The sequence below is a fragment of the Mustela putorius genome, unplaced genomic scaffold (assembly GCF_011764305.1).
Source record: "Mustela putorius furo isolate JIRA1106 unplaced genomic scaffold, ASM1176430v1.1 tig00000835_pilon_pilon_pilon, whole genome shotgun sequence".
Classification (NCBI taxonomy): Eukaryota; Metazoa; Chordata; class Mammalia; order Carnivora; family Mustelidae; genus Mustela; species Mustela putorius.
Window position 1 is genome coordinate 1071606 of NW_025421492.1, and position 14914 is coordinate 1086519.

At 41.9% G+C, this 14914-nt stretch overlaps 1 protein-coding gene across 1 annotated transcript in view; it reads left to right on the forward strand.

Moving 5' to 3' along the window:
- The first annotated feature begins 8362 nt into the window (after positions 1-8362).
- The window catches only part of DOK6 (docking protein 6), a 378753-nt gene continuing 372201 nt past the window's right edge, over positions 8363-14914 (forward strand). The window contains exon 1 of the mRNA XM_045085209.1: positions 8363-8668. Coding sequence (XP_044941144.1) covers positions 8603-8668 — 66 coding nt within the window. The 5' untranslated portion in view covers positions 8363-8602. The remainder of the gene's footprint in view (positions 8669-14914) is intronic.

Here is a 14914-nt window from a genome sequence, read left to right on the forward strand (position 1 = left end):
CCTTAATTTATCCAGTTCTCTCTTAAGACAATAGATCTTTTCTTTATTTAGAACCAATATTCTTTTTATTTTAAAATTCTGTGCAAATATAAGACCCTAAATGAAGCATTGGACTTCAAATCCTATAGTCTTTATTTAGTTTGAATACATTGTCATTTTAAGCATGAGGTAGCTCCAGAGTAAACTATGATATTGGAAGTTTTATTTCTTATACTGCTGGTGGTAAATACTGTATATATGATATTAAAAGACCAGAGTATAAAATATCTGTGAGTTAGCTAAAACACCATTTGACTGCCCTTAATAAGTCATACACTTTGCCTATCCAATTATACTTAGAGTAGTCATTAGATTGAAGTCAATAAAGCCGCTTAAATTAACCAGTCTATTTCTCTGAGTTAAATAATTACTATAGCAGAAATATATGTAGATGGCATTGATTGTGATTGAAGACATAATATTCCTAGAAGTATGGACAGGACCAACCCTTATGCCAAATGATTCTTTAAGACAGAGGAAGACAACCGATACTCATTTTATGAAAACTATGTGATGGGCACTACGTCAGAGATGTCCTATCAGCTAATATTAATAGGTATCTCTAAGTTCTTGATATTCACCTTTGTAGACTGGGAAAAACGGAGGCTCATGGAAGTTACATTTGTCTTGCCTGATGCTTGTGCTATTTCTGCAAGAAATAAAATTTCAGAAATAAAACACGAGTGGCAGAGATGAATGATGATTTTGAGACAGAAAAGAAGCTGAACATCATAGGTAAGAGTTAGCGTCAGAGATTTTTAAAAGAAGCTACTAGAGACAGAACAAGAGTGCTAAATAGAATGTTTATAGTGGACAAGACAGAGCTGTAAATACAGTATCTCCCCAGTCCTAATGGGAAGTCCGCTCTCAGGGGTTGTGGGACTCCAGCGTAAGAGCTTCCCGTCTATCCGTCCTGTCCATGTTTTCTGTTTTAGCCTACTGTCTGAGAAATAATTTTCCCTGATTTAGGTTCCCTTATATCTGCTACACTGGAAGTTATAATTGTCGGGGCGCCTGGGTGGCTCAGTTGGTTAAGCATCTGCCTGCAGCTGAGGTCACAATCCCAGGGTCCAGGAATCCATCCCTGCATCCCTGCTCAGCAGAGAACCTGCCTCTCCCTTTCCTTCTGCCCCTCCCCCTGCTCATTTTTTTTCTCTCTCTCTCTCTCTCTCTCAAATAAATAAATAAAATCTAAAAAAAAAAAAAAAAAAGAAATAAAGAAAGAAAAGAAACTATCATTCCACTATAGAAAAATCTCTGGGTTAAAATAAAAGTTTCTGGAGAGTTAAACATAAATGACCGGTTTTATGAAACTGAATAGGTCTCACTAAAATCCAAGGAGCCGTTTCTGCAATTCCAACTGACTGAATAGTTTTATCTCTTGAATTATGTGTCTTGTAAGTATGCCAGTCAGTACTGCATATTAATGAGTATGCCAACTAATTGAGATCTTAAACTTCCAAATTATTTAAATTATAATGTATAATAAATATAATTATTAAATTATAATAAATGTAATAAATTAATTACTCAATAACTAAATATCACCATTTAATTCCTTGAACCTACTTACTTGCTTTAATGGGAACTAGAAATGAGATTTCCAAATGTTTTTTTCTACCATTTAAGAAAAATGGATTATTTAATTTATGCTTAAATAATATTTCAGATAATAAATTTGAATAAAATGTTAAATATATATTTGAAATAGAAAAAAATATGTTAGAAATAACTAGTTCCTCACAATGGATATTTAAAGCCCTATTTGGGAGAGGGCAAAAATTAGTAAAAAGTTACTCAAACTCTATGTTAAGTAGGAGAAAATTATAAAGTAGTATTTTAGTTCATCTCCTTTGTTATTAAAATACACACCAACATGCTATTGAAGTAGTTTTTTTAAATTAAATTATTTGACAGACAGAGACACAGGAAGAGAGGGAACACAAGCAGGGGGAGTGGGACAGGAAGAAGGGGCTCAATCCCAGCACCCTGGGATCATAACCTGAGCTGAAGGCAGATGCTTAATGACTGAGCCACCCAGGCACCCCGCTTTTGAAGTATTTGAAATAATAAATTGCTTCTGCATATCTAGCCTACAGGGGAGAGGACACTCTGCTTTCTGTTAGAACAAGAGTCTTACCACTTATCAATCTCCAGTATCTAGAAAGGAGTCATTTAAAAAACATGAAAGTGTCCAAAAGTCAATGAGATCAGGGAAAGCAATGAAAACAGAAAAATGAAGCACAACGATTAGAGGATACTCATGGATATGAGTAAAATAGCACAAAGAATGCTTGAGAATATCCAAGTGACAACCTTCTGAACTCAGACAAAAGACTTTCAAGAGATATAAACTTGATATCCCAATTTAATATTTAGAAGATGACTTAAAGAGTACAAAATAGTCATTATATATGAATTTATAGTCTGAAAGATCAAGTTCAAGGAATGTCACAGAGAAGAGAGTAAAAAACTGAAGAAATGGTAAAAAAAAAAACATAAGGGGGAAAAAAAAGAAAAAGAAGCAGAGCCTAGGTCCAGGATATAACAGAAATTCCAGAAGGAGAAGTCATATAATATACAAGCAGAAAAGTTAAACAAATAATGGATATATTAATAGAAAATACTTCTGTTATATTAATAACAAAATAACAGTATTCACAAATTCCAGGTCATCTTAATGAGAAAGTACATAAGGCATGATCCTAGTATATTACTGAAATGTAAGGATGAAGGGAAAGTTCTAGAAGTTTCAGGTAGAAAGAAAAACTTACACACCAAGAGAAGGTCAGATTGGCCTTAAATATCTTAACTGCACAAAGTAAACTGAGGACTGTGGAATGATGTATACAGACCACGGAGATACAGGGCTAAGATCCATGACTCTGTACTATCATCAGTGCAGAATATATCATCCACATACCTACTTCAGGAAAATAAGAAGAGCCTCTATCCAAAAGCAAGAACAGGAGACCAGGAGCAGGAAGTTATCGAAATACTAGGGGAGTTGGTGTCATTGACCACTCTCCAATGTCCAGTTTTAGGAAGTTTTCAACTGCGAGTCTTGTTCTCAAACTGTACACCATTGAATCTAAAGAGACAATCTGCCTACCACAATTCCAACACGCGATGCTGACACAAGCAGAGTACAAGTAATATACACATTCTGGCTCAAAGATGGACTCAAGAAGACACACAAAATCAGGAGTCCTCAACAACTCTGAAACCCAAATGGGAAATTTGGGGCATTCCTGGATTAATTCTCAAGGTCAAGGAATGTTTCTCTATAACTCTTGGTTCTTCTCTCTAGACTCTTGGTCCCTCCCTGAGGAACAAAATAATCATCTTTACTTTTGAAGGCAGCACATTTTCTTGCAGCTGGGTTGTTCTCAGTCTTCTACTGCTTCCTGCTGGTAGAAGCCTGAGAGTCCAAACACATCTCCTCCTTCTCAGTCTTTGCCTGATAAGGCTTCTCACCTATGCTTCTTTTGAAAACCTTGTGGGTTTCCTATGAATCTTTTTATTAGATCAAATCCAGAGCATTGCCATGAAAATTTGGTCTAAGGATACAGACAAAGTTGTGACCATAAAATAATTGATTTCCTGAAATCTTAAAAAAAAAAAAAAGATACATGTCTTAGAGTCACACCTTTGGCTTTTCTCTTTAGAACAAATGTCCACAGCAGTGCCCAGCTATTATCTTTGTTCAGAAGTCATTTCTTCATTCTGGCATTGTTATAGCTTGGAGAAGCTGGGGATGTTTAAAACCATCAATTCTTGGGTCCCCTGGTGGCTCTGTAGTTTAGCATCTGACTCTTCATTTTGGCTCAGGTCATGATCTCAGGGATGGAAGACTGAACCCTGTGGTGGGTTCCTAGCTCAGTGTGGAGTCTGCTTGAGATTCTTTTCTTCCCTTTGCCCCTCCCCCTGTGCATGTAACCCCCAACCCCAAAATAAATAAATAAACAAATAAACAAACAAATAAATAAATAAAATCTTTAAAAAATCTATCAGTTCTTGGCTCCTTTTTGTTTAATGATCCTCCACTCAGTTTATCCCTCTCTGCTCTCCTTTTTCTAAGTATCAAGAAGAAGCCTACAACACCAACACTTTGGTGTTTAGTGGATAAATATTTTAATTTCCACCGAGCTACAGAAACAGTTCAGCTAAGTTTCCTGCTTCCACATATAATAGGGCTCCTTCCTCCAATTTCTAGTAATATTTTCTTCACTTTATTGTAAGATCTCACTCAGTGTCCTCAGCGTCCGATGTTTTGCAATTTGCCTGCAAGGTTGCAAGCCTTGAAACCCTCACTAACATCTTTCTCATGGCCACTGGTGGATGCAAAGCCATGCACCTTATTTCCACAAACCAAAAGAGATTTCAGTTACCCATTTATACATTTAAAAAATGCCCTCAAAGTCAGCATATGGAAAGATGAAAACAAACTTTTGGTGTCTTACAGCATTCATTATTTAGGAACAACCAGTAGAAGCTTAGATGGCTGGTTCTGGCTCAGGGTCTCTCAGTGTTGGGTAAGGTGTGGTCACCTAAAGGCTTCCCTGGGGAGGGTCCCTCACAGGGCTGTTGGAAAGCCTTGGATGATCTACCCCTAAGCTGACTCACAAAGTTCTCTGCACAGGATTGCTTCATATTGCGACAGCTAGCTTCCTCCAGGGCCAGCAATCCAATAAAGATCACCCAAATTGAAGTTACAGTCTTTTTATAACCTAATTTAGAAAAGGCACTCCATCACTTCTGCCATTCTAGTCACTAGAAGTTAGTCAAGAAGTTCAGCCCACACTCAGAAGGAGAAATTCTATGGGGCATTATTTTAAAACCTGGGGATCTTTGGGGGCCTAATTTAGAGGCTATCTACTATAATGATAAGATTATGAGTAGTATGCTATTTTTGTGTGTGTAAGAAAAACAGAAATAGAAACACATATATCTTTTCTTATATCATCAAAATGAGACAATGTAAGGATAAAACAAAAACTAATAAAAATGGTTTCCTAAAAAGAGAGGTAGAAAATAGGAAGGGACAAAAATCAGAACTATATCTCTCTACGTGCCTTGTTTGGTAGACGTGATTGTTGGAAATATGCTAACTATTTCACATAATGAAAATCTCAAAAGAAAAGAAGCAATCCTTAAATATGAGATCATTGCTTATATACTTCAACAGTAGTATCAACAACAATTGAATTGGAGCCATCCATAAAAGAGAATTTTTCTCTTTTGAAATATATTTCTAAAATACAAGTATTTCATGTTCCTGCAGCTGAAAAGTTTAGAATCAGTAGCAAAATAACACCCTCGTAACCAGATTATGGGGTCTGAATTTTATTTCCCATTAAGACAAACAAAGTTTCCTAGGGAAAAGAATGGATTCCAGGTCTAGAGCTGGAAATGTACAAGATGAATGGGGATATCTTGTGATTGATCACAACAAAGCTATTAAGGTCCATGGGTACCTGATAAGAACACAAAAATGTCAAATAAAGCAGCTCCTTCTGGTTAAAGACCAGGCAATTAAAATCCCCCAAAGAATAATGACTCTGGTGGGTTGAAATGTATTACATATACAAAACTCCATTTTTAAAGATATTTCTAAGGGAGGAGGGTATTCTTTTGTGTTTGCTAGAACATATTCAATATTTCTGAAAAATGGTTGATAAGGGTTAAGAATCAAGCATATTCTCTATAAGGAATTGATTTCAAGACAATCCTATAGTTTTAAAAGATAATAGTTTATAAATTCAGGAATAAAATTAAATCAGATAATGACAATTTTACAAACCCTAACGACATAATGTATCAACGCAATGATCACCCAAGGCTGAAAAGCTATTAGGTAGACATTTGGTGGAGAATTTTCTAATGGATGTATTGGGCTGACAACTCTTCAGCCCTCTAATCAATGGAGCAGTCAAACTTTTTGTTTTGTTTTTTTTTTTTTTTTTGATGTGATTTAGTTGAATACATATAGCACTTCTTATGAATTACTCTGGAAAAAAACCACAATGTCCTCACATTTCTAAGTCACATTACTACATAACAGAAGTTTGAGACTTAGATGACTACAATAAATGAGGCCATGAGGATACAATCAATTGTATATACACACACAATACACACACACACACACACACACACACACTCCATCAGAAATTTAAGAATCTAAAGTAACCGCAGGGGAATATTTAAATCATCTTAGGGTGTTATAAAGACCTATATAGGTATGTGAGCAAAAGTATAATCATTATATAATTATTAAAAGCAAGTTTATAAAATGTACCTCACCTTTAAGTACACACTGCAATTATTATTGAGTCTTTGACTTCAAAGACCTCACAACTGATTTGTAGAAACAGATTATTCTATAAATGATGGGGAAAGTTAGGGGTCATAGAAATTATTATAGACCCCAAACCAGTCTACAAACAGTATCTCTACAACTGAATGTCTGTCTCAGAGCCTCTGTAACCTCATCTATGAAATGGCAAGTTTTCCTTCTGTTTTGTTTTTTGCTTAACACATGGCATTGCAAGTGGACTGAATGAAATAATGTATTTAAAGCATCTGCAAATCTAAATCAGTCTTCACGTAAAGAAATTACAACCAGGTAGTATACATGATAGCAACAAGTGATTGGAACCCACAACATAGCCCCAGGTATTTCAGGATGGGAATCACACCAAACCAAGAGGGAGTTTATGTAAATTTTCTGGGAAGGTCAGAGCTTGAGTTCCTTCCAGAGTTACAGCCTAAGAGATCTTGCCTTTGATTCGAAATAACTGCCTCAGCATCTGGTATTATTCCTGGTGGAGAGTCCAAACCAACGTTTGTTGCATAAATGAAGGCGGCGGAATAATATGCTGTTAAGGCACGTTAAAGTGTCCGCTGAGTTGGATGGGTTCCAGATGCGGCTCTTGCTAACGATGGTGCAAAAATCAACTTTTTTTTAGGGGTGCCTATTTGGTTGGGGCAAGGGACATGCTATTGTTCCTTAAGCTTTCAGATTTTTCCTCCCTTCAATCAAGTAGTTTTCTCTCTCTCTTAAAATGATTATGTTCTCAATAGGGCAGAAAGAAATTTTAACTGAAAACATAGGATGATACTGCTCGCTATGGTAAATGAGAAAAGAAACATAATCTTCTGAACTTTCATCAAATATAGACTCTATAAATGAATGAGTCATTTATAAAATTTTCAATCTTTACACAGTTTATATATTTTTCTTAAAGAATACCATCCTGAGCTTCTAGGTACTAAACAGTCTTGCGTATAGCCAAAACCCATACATTGCCTCCAGTTAGAATTCAATACTATTTTTTCCTTGCATCTTATAAAAATGATATAATTTTTAAATTAAAATTTCTTTACACTCGGGAATAGCCTACTTTTGAATGTTACGAGTTCGTACGTAATGGGGGGTTTGTTCTCCATTGTTTTCATTTAACAAGTTGCACATTTCCATAAATCATTTGCATCCACCAGTAATAGTAATGGTCTCCATTTCCTCCAGAAGATGAAAAGCCACGAGGCACTTTGAGTCACAGTTAACTGAAAGGCGTGCATAAATCAGCCCACTCCGGGGCTCCGCGCCGCTGCCGGGCAGAGGACGTGGGTGAAGGGCTGCCTCGCCCGACTGCTCCGGTCTCCCCAGCAGCCGAGGGATTAGACACATGCGCACGGTTGGTCTCTTTGTGTGCGCCAGGAAGGGCTCGGCGTCGGTTTGCACTTCCTAATGGGGCAAAGACCTGGAAGGCGACCGTGCGCTTAGGCACACAAATGCACGTACACAAGGCCACCGAAATAAACAATCGTCTCGCTCCCGCTTGCCTCCTCCTCTTTGCGAGCACCCCCGCCGCCCTTTCCCCGGTGTCCAGCGGGGGAGTGGACCCTGAGAGCCCCGGAATGAGGAGCCGTGTCCTCAGGAACCCCGCACCCGGGAGAGCAATGCGGCCAGAGGGAGCCGGGTGGGGGGCGGAGGCTGCGACCCCGGGCGCGGGGAGGGCAGGAGCTCCCCTCCCGAGTGGCGAGGGATGCAGCGAGTCTGGCGAGCATCTCCGAGCGCAGCCACCCCGCGGGCCAGGGGGAGGGAGCCGGGCGGGCGACTCGGCCCGCCTCCCCCCTCCCCGCACCCCCCCCCCGCGCGCCCCTCCCCCCGCGCCGGGGAGCCGCGCGGGTGCGCTCCGGCCAGCTGTGCGCCGCCGAGTGAGGCGCCAGCCCGTGGGTGCTGCCGGGGGCGGCGGCGCGGTGGGGGCGCCCGCAGCTGGCGGCGGCGCGGGCCCGGCGCTCGGCTCGCGGCGGGGGGCGGAGGTGAGGACCGGAACGAGGAGGGCGGGCGCTGCTCGCGGCGCCGGGCCGCGTTCCCCGTCCGCGGCCGCCCTGCCACCAGCCCGCGTCCCCGCCGGCGGGAGCTCGGGGAACCGGGCGGCGGCGCGGCTGTGGCGGCGGCTGGCTGGATGCGAGACCTGCGCGGACCCGGCGGCGGACGGCGGCTCTCGACTCCGGGAAGCCGATCGCGGAGGGGACGAGCCCGAACGCGCTGGCCATGGCCTCCAACTTTAACGACATAGTCAAGCAGGGATACGTGAAAATCCGCAGCAGGAAGCTGGGGGTGAGTTGCTCGCGTTCGGCGCGGCCGGCTGTGGTGGGGGGCGGGGGCGGCGGGGAGAGGTGACCCGCGCGGGGACGGGGGCACCGAGGGACCCGGCCCGAAGAGCTGACAGCCCGCTTGTTGCTCGGCGGGTGTGGGGACCCGCACCTGCCTCGGGGGGCTCTGCACACCGGGTCGAGGGATCCGGGAGCGCCCGGGTCCCCATCCTCATGTGCACGGCGCTGGTGTGGACCAGACTGGGAAGTCGTGTAGACGAAAGGGACTGTCAGTTTTAAGATGAATTTGCCTCGGCGGGGCCTTCTGTGTGTACAGTGCAGCCCCCAGCGCTCTGTTCTCAAAGTGTGCGCCTTCGCGGAGGCTTGGCAGTGTGCAGGACGTGCACGGACGCTCCTGTGTGTGTATCTCGAATCACCATTTTCCAGTCCCCGCTTCCCGAGCCCATTTCGAAATTCTCTTTCGACGCCCTCCCCGCGCCGCGCGTCCCCGCCGGCGACGGCCAGCGACTTGACTGCGCCCTGAGCGGCTGCCCAGGGGCAGGCTCCTTGGCCCTTGGCGCGCCCGGACAGGTGCACCTGCGCCCGTGTGCAGGCAGGTGTGTGCTCACGGCCGCGGACACGGCAGCGTTCGCGACGGCAAAGTTTATGGAGACCTGGTCGTAGTTTTTTCGTGAAACGTGATCCGCCTGACTTGGCAGAGAAACCGTGCAGACCCCCCGGTGGTTCACAAGTTCTCTCGTGTCCAGACCGGGAGGTAAGAGGGACGCGCCGAGGGTCTCCGAGGACCGGCGTGGAGCCGCGAGGCGGGCGGGCCGGGGCGGGGCGGGCTCGGGGAGCGGGGCGCGGGGAGCGGGGCGCGACGCTCGGGGGTCGCCGTGGGGGCCGTGGGGCCCGCGCGCGCCACGGGAGGTGGCCGACCCGGAACGACCTTGGCGGGCCGGACCGGAGCAGGAAGGAAAGCTCGGTGTTGGGGGGCGAAAGGGCCCCTTACCCGGATTCCCTGGGCTGTTTCTGTAGCTCCCTGTTCTCAAAGTTCCAGTTGTGCGAAGCTCGGGAATGCTGGGGCAGAGCGGCCTCGAACGAGAACATTCCCCGCCTTCTCTGCTGACTGGGTGAATCCTCCAACTTGGAAAGAAAGGCAGCGAGAAGTTCGTTTATTTCCTCCTCAGAAAGAAAGAAAGAAAAATAAGGCTAAATATATCTCTGGAGAACTGAACTAACGTAGGGCAGAACCCCCCAAAGAGGTCGGATCACTACGCACCCCGAAGTCGCCTTGTCAGGAGTTGGTGGACGCAGGTGTGGGGGAGCGGGCGGGGGGAGGGGGAAAGGCAGACGTGACTTTTGGGGCTGCCCCTTCCGGGGTTCACCCTGAAGATGCAGACTGTACCCCGAGGAGACGAGAGACCCGCTCTCGAGCTTGGGCAGCTCTGCGGGAGCGGGGAGGGCCACACGCGGGGACCGCGCCGCCGCCCACCCCGCCGCCGGGCGCCTCGGTGCGCAGCCGCGCGCCCCAGCGGGGTCGGGGAGCGGCGCGCGCGGCAGCCCCCGGGCCGGGCTTGCCGGGGCTGCTCCTGCGCGGGCGGTTGCGCCTCGCTCCTCTCCAGCGAGATAAGGACGAGCCCAAGTGTGAAACTGCGGCTGTCCCGGAGGCTGACGGCGTCTCTCGGCCGGGACGCAGTGCTCCAATCTGTCACCCGCACCCGCCGAGCAAGAAAGAGCTGGAGGGGAGAAGCATTTCAGGAACTTGACCTTTGAAGCCCTTTGCTCTCCCGCAGGGTGCTTGCTCGTCGTTCTCGCTCTTTCCGTCTTCTTGGAATCTCAATTGTGTCTGACACCTCAAACGGTATAAACTGATGGATGATCAGGGGGGAAGTGTATCTGCTTTCACAGAGTCACTAAGTACGTGAGAATGAGTAAGGAGCGGAACCCTGAGAACCCCGCCCCTGGCCCCGGGGTCTGCAGGATTCCTCTCCCACTCCCAGCTTTCCAGGATTTCCTACAACAAAAACTGAATATGCCACCTAATTAAAATATAGGATCCAAGGAAAGAGCTTTGACTGCTTCTTGGGTAACCATGGTGTTAACAGCCTTTGAAATGTCCTCTTAAAATACCATTCCTCCTAAAGCTGTGTGCAAATACATTTGCAATCCCAAGTCCTCTCTTTCCATACTCACTGTTGAGAGAGACACCTTTGTAAAGGACACCCTTCAGAGAAAACAATAAAAATACGTTTATATATAAATTAATTTTGTCTTCCATTTTTGCTTGAGAAAGGTGAACTTCAGAGTTTGGTGTTGAAATAGTTTTAATATTAAATCGAAATATTAAGTTAAATTAACCTTGGTTATTTTTGAAGAATATTATATATTTAAAAAACTTTAGACTTTCTATTCAGACTATTCTAGTATTCAGAAGGGTGACTTCAGATGACACAACTTCATCTACATGTTTCTGTGAACCTTAGTAAGTTAAGTGGGTCTCATAAGATAGTGAAACTCTAAGCAGATAATGAGTGCCTTACACATGAAAATTCCTATCCCAAATCATAGAAACAGGATTTATCTAAATACTAAAATTTCATTTTCATAGTTAATAGTACATATTACTTCTTTTATGGACTCCAAACTATAGATTTTTCCAAATAAAATAATTTTAACTCAGAAGTTACATAATGATTCTCTTATGATATTTAAATATCAAAATAAAAATTCCAATGAAATATGCATAGCTATTTTATTTATGATGTACAGAACTCATGCTTTCAAAAATCAAATTTTATAATATTCTAAGGGGAAAAAAACCCTTGGCATGAAGGCAGTGGCATCAGAGATTATTATGACATGAAAATATATTTTGGGGTGAAATGTTCTACTGTAACCTTTACTCCTCATAAGTTAGTGTTCCCTATTGTGCAGAAGGAGGGCAGAAAAGTGCTACTTGCCCTCTAGGCTGGGGGACAACCCTGATGCAGGTGCTTCTAGTTTCAAGTGGTTGAAAGAGCCCTTACCATGTGTCTTCTTAGAGAATCTAGTGCTACCTGTTGAGGCCACTTCCCTAGCCAGTTATTTGGGTGAAGTAGTAAGCATTAAACAATTTTTTAGAATGTTTGCTTTGAAACTTGTCTGGACTCATTAATCAGTCCATCTTCCATTCAGGAAAATAATTTTGAAAAAAAATGGTATTATCCTGGATTTTACCCATGCCCTTTAAAAATATGTTTATTTGATAATTAAAGTTTTATTTATTTATTTTTTAAAGATTTTATTTATTAATTTCATAGCGAGAGATCACATGTAGGCAGAGAGGCAGGCAGAGTGAGAGGGAGAAACAGGCTCCCCGCTGAGCAGAGAGCCTGATGTAGGGCTCTATCCCAGGACCTTGAGATCATGACCCAAGCTGAAGGCAGAGGCTTAACCCACTGAGCCACCCAGGCGCCCCTAATCATTAAGTTTTTAAAGGTATTAAGTCATTAAACATATAACGACATGACTCTTACAGTCATTTGTTCATAGAGTGTGTTGATTTTTCATTATAACATATCACTGTTTCTATGGATATATTGTTTTCCTTTTCGTGATTTAAAAGCCCTTACAATAGTTCCATTCCTTTTGCTCTCTTAATGTTGCATGGTTAGTATTAAAATTCACAAGATACCATGCTGGTCAGTATTTTGTGTCTAAGAAAAGGTTACTGAAAACACTAAATAAAAGAAAAAAAAAGAAAAAGCATTTTGGTCAAAATTGTTTATCTCTTAGCCTTTATTACCTGTTTCCTTCTGAACACTGATAGGTTAAATTAAGTCAGCAAGGCATATACTATAAAATATCCAACCCATTCTTGGTTTGCAGATAAACTAGGAACTCAACCACGGAAACCATTAATACAACTTTACGCATGGCCTATTGACTCTATAATGTAACAAAGGTAAATGCAGCATTATGGAGGGAAATCATCATCCCTACCATTGAGTTCACTGTACACATTCACGGTACACATAGTTTGACTAATTCTGGACTCAGGCCTCACATCATTGTTTTCAAGGAATTCTGTTCAAATACATCAGTGTGAACCGTCAAGGCACATTGTACACAGACAAATAGCATTTTCTATTGCTTTTTCAAAGTCAGGTGAAGGATTTGTATTGGTGCGTGTGGGTATCAAAGGAACGTCTCGAGACACAGTTGGGCGTTGCATATTCAACAAATGATCAATAATTATGGAGCATCTACTGTTTATCAGCTGGTGTGCGTGTATGTGTGTGTGAGAGAGAGAGAGAGACTGTGAATGTCCCACTGCGAGTGTCATATTGTATTCTCAGGGTTAGTAACAGTAAATACCTCCTACATCACTACTACTACTCATAGTACATTAGGCCAGTAATAGTCACTTTACCCCAACCTGGCTATAAGGGAAGCAGGGAAATGTAGAGGAACACATTTGGAGCGTGTGGTGAGCCCCAATTTTATGAGCTGAACATCTATGCAGGATTTTCCCTTTTGCCAAGTCTCCATTTGCTTCAACAACTTATTACGGATTCATTTACATCTTGTCCCCTCTCCCTCCTTTGTGTTTGTTTTTGTTTTTCCTCCATCCTTGATTAGAACCTTGAGATACTTCCATCCCTGGCTTGATGATTATTGATCTTCTTTCTATAAATTCTTTGGATTTTCCTGTCCTTCCACAAAAAGTTTTCTTCAGATGATGGAAGAGAGTAGTTTTTCATGAAACATGTTTATGAAAATTTACCCCTTTACAGAAGTTCATTCACTAATATAAATGGGAATTTTCGTGTGTGCATTTGCATTTTTTTGGTTGGTTAGGCAATTAAAAATTCCTCCGGTTTCCCAAATATCTAGAAAGTATTTTATGAAGAGTAATTCTATCTTGTATGACACGCATTACCAATTTTCCAGGTAGTAGATGCATTAAATATATTTAAGATAAAATATGTAAATAACTTAATGATTTTGACCATTCAAAAGTTCAAAAAACCTCTCATGATCATTACTTCAGATACATATTCTCAGTCTATGGATTTAAGACATGGACATTGGATTGGGTATACTTAACCTTTTCTCTTTCTAGAATATTCTGTATCCTGGACATTGCTTTCTAAAAAGGATCATTATAGCCATGGTTATTATTTATCTCTTTCTCATTAAATATAGAATTTAGAAGGTATGAAAAGTCTAATTATTTTAGCTAGTTTTATTTTTGGTGAGTATAATTAGGAGTTTAATACTGTATACATTCCACTTAATTTCTTTATCTCTGTCTGTACCTATTTATCTGTCTATATATCTCTACAAGAATTACTGGATCTTAGAATTTTAGAGTTGAAAAAAGTTGTATATGTTCTGTAGAATCCCTATATATTAATTTGTTTGCAGTTGTGTGTGTGTGCACGTGACATTTCAGGTATTTTCAGAAATTAAGGAGATTTTTTTGTCTTTTTAAAAAATCCTTATGCCTGTACATGGGCATGCCTGATGTTCTTTGAACTTTCGAGACTGAGAGCCAAAAACAAGGAAAATAAAAATAAGCCTAACTGTAAAAATACTTTGCTGGATTTTGATATTAAATGATTATGTCTGTGCACTACCTGGGGCAAGCCGTTAAATCAGGAGTGAGATGGAAAAGTTCACATCTCAGTTTTTATCTTATGTATTTACACATGACTGCTGGCAAGGTGAATCTCAAAAGATGGCATTTCTTCAGATAACAAAGATTATACTCAGTACTCAGGGAAATCTTTTAAATGACCAAAATAAATTGTGAGTAATTTATAAGTGGGTAATCACACAGTGGTCAAATATTTATTTGCAAGATTTACATTGCCAGTTTCCTTAAATGCCTTTCAGAAGTGCTCAGTAATGGTTGATATTTAGATCAGTCGAAAATAACACACAAAAATAGTTTAATCTGAAGCCCAAGTCTTTGAAATAGGTGTGACCCATTTTTGTTGAAGTATTTTCGTTGTAATATTTTGTTCCGTTTGGATCATAATAACCCATGTGAATAATATTGACTGGGACTAAATAAGTATTCTTGTCTTTGGTCTGTTTCTGTTTACATCCTCTTCATTTTAGAGACTAAGCAAAGGTAAAAGGCAAGCAATAGAAACAAAATAAAAATTACCTGTTTTCCCGCCATCTAATGATCTTTTCTGGATTTCATAACTTTTGAAGTTTTAGCTTTAAGAAAAAAATAAATTCTATCCAATGGGACAAACTAGTTAAAAGAGAAAAT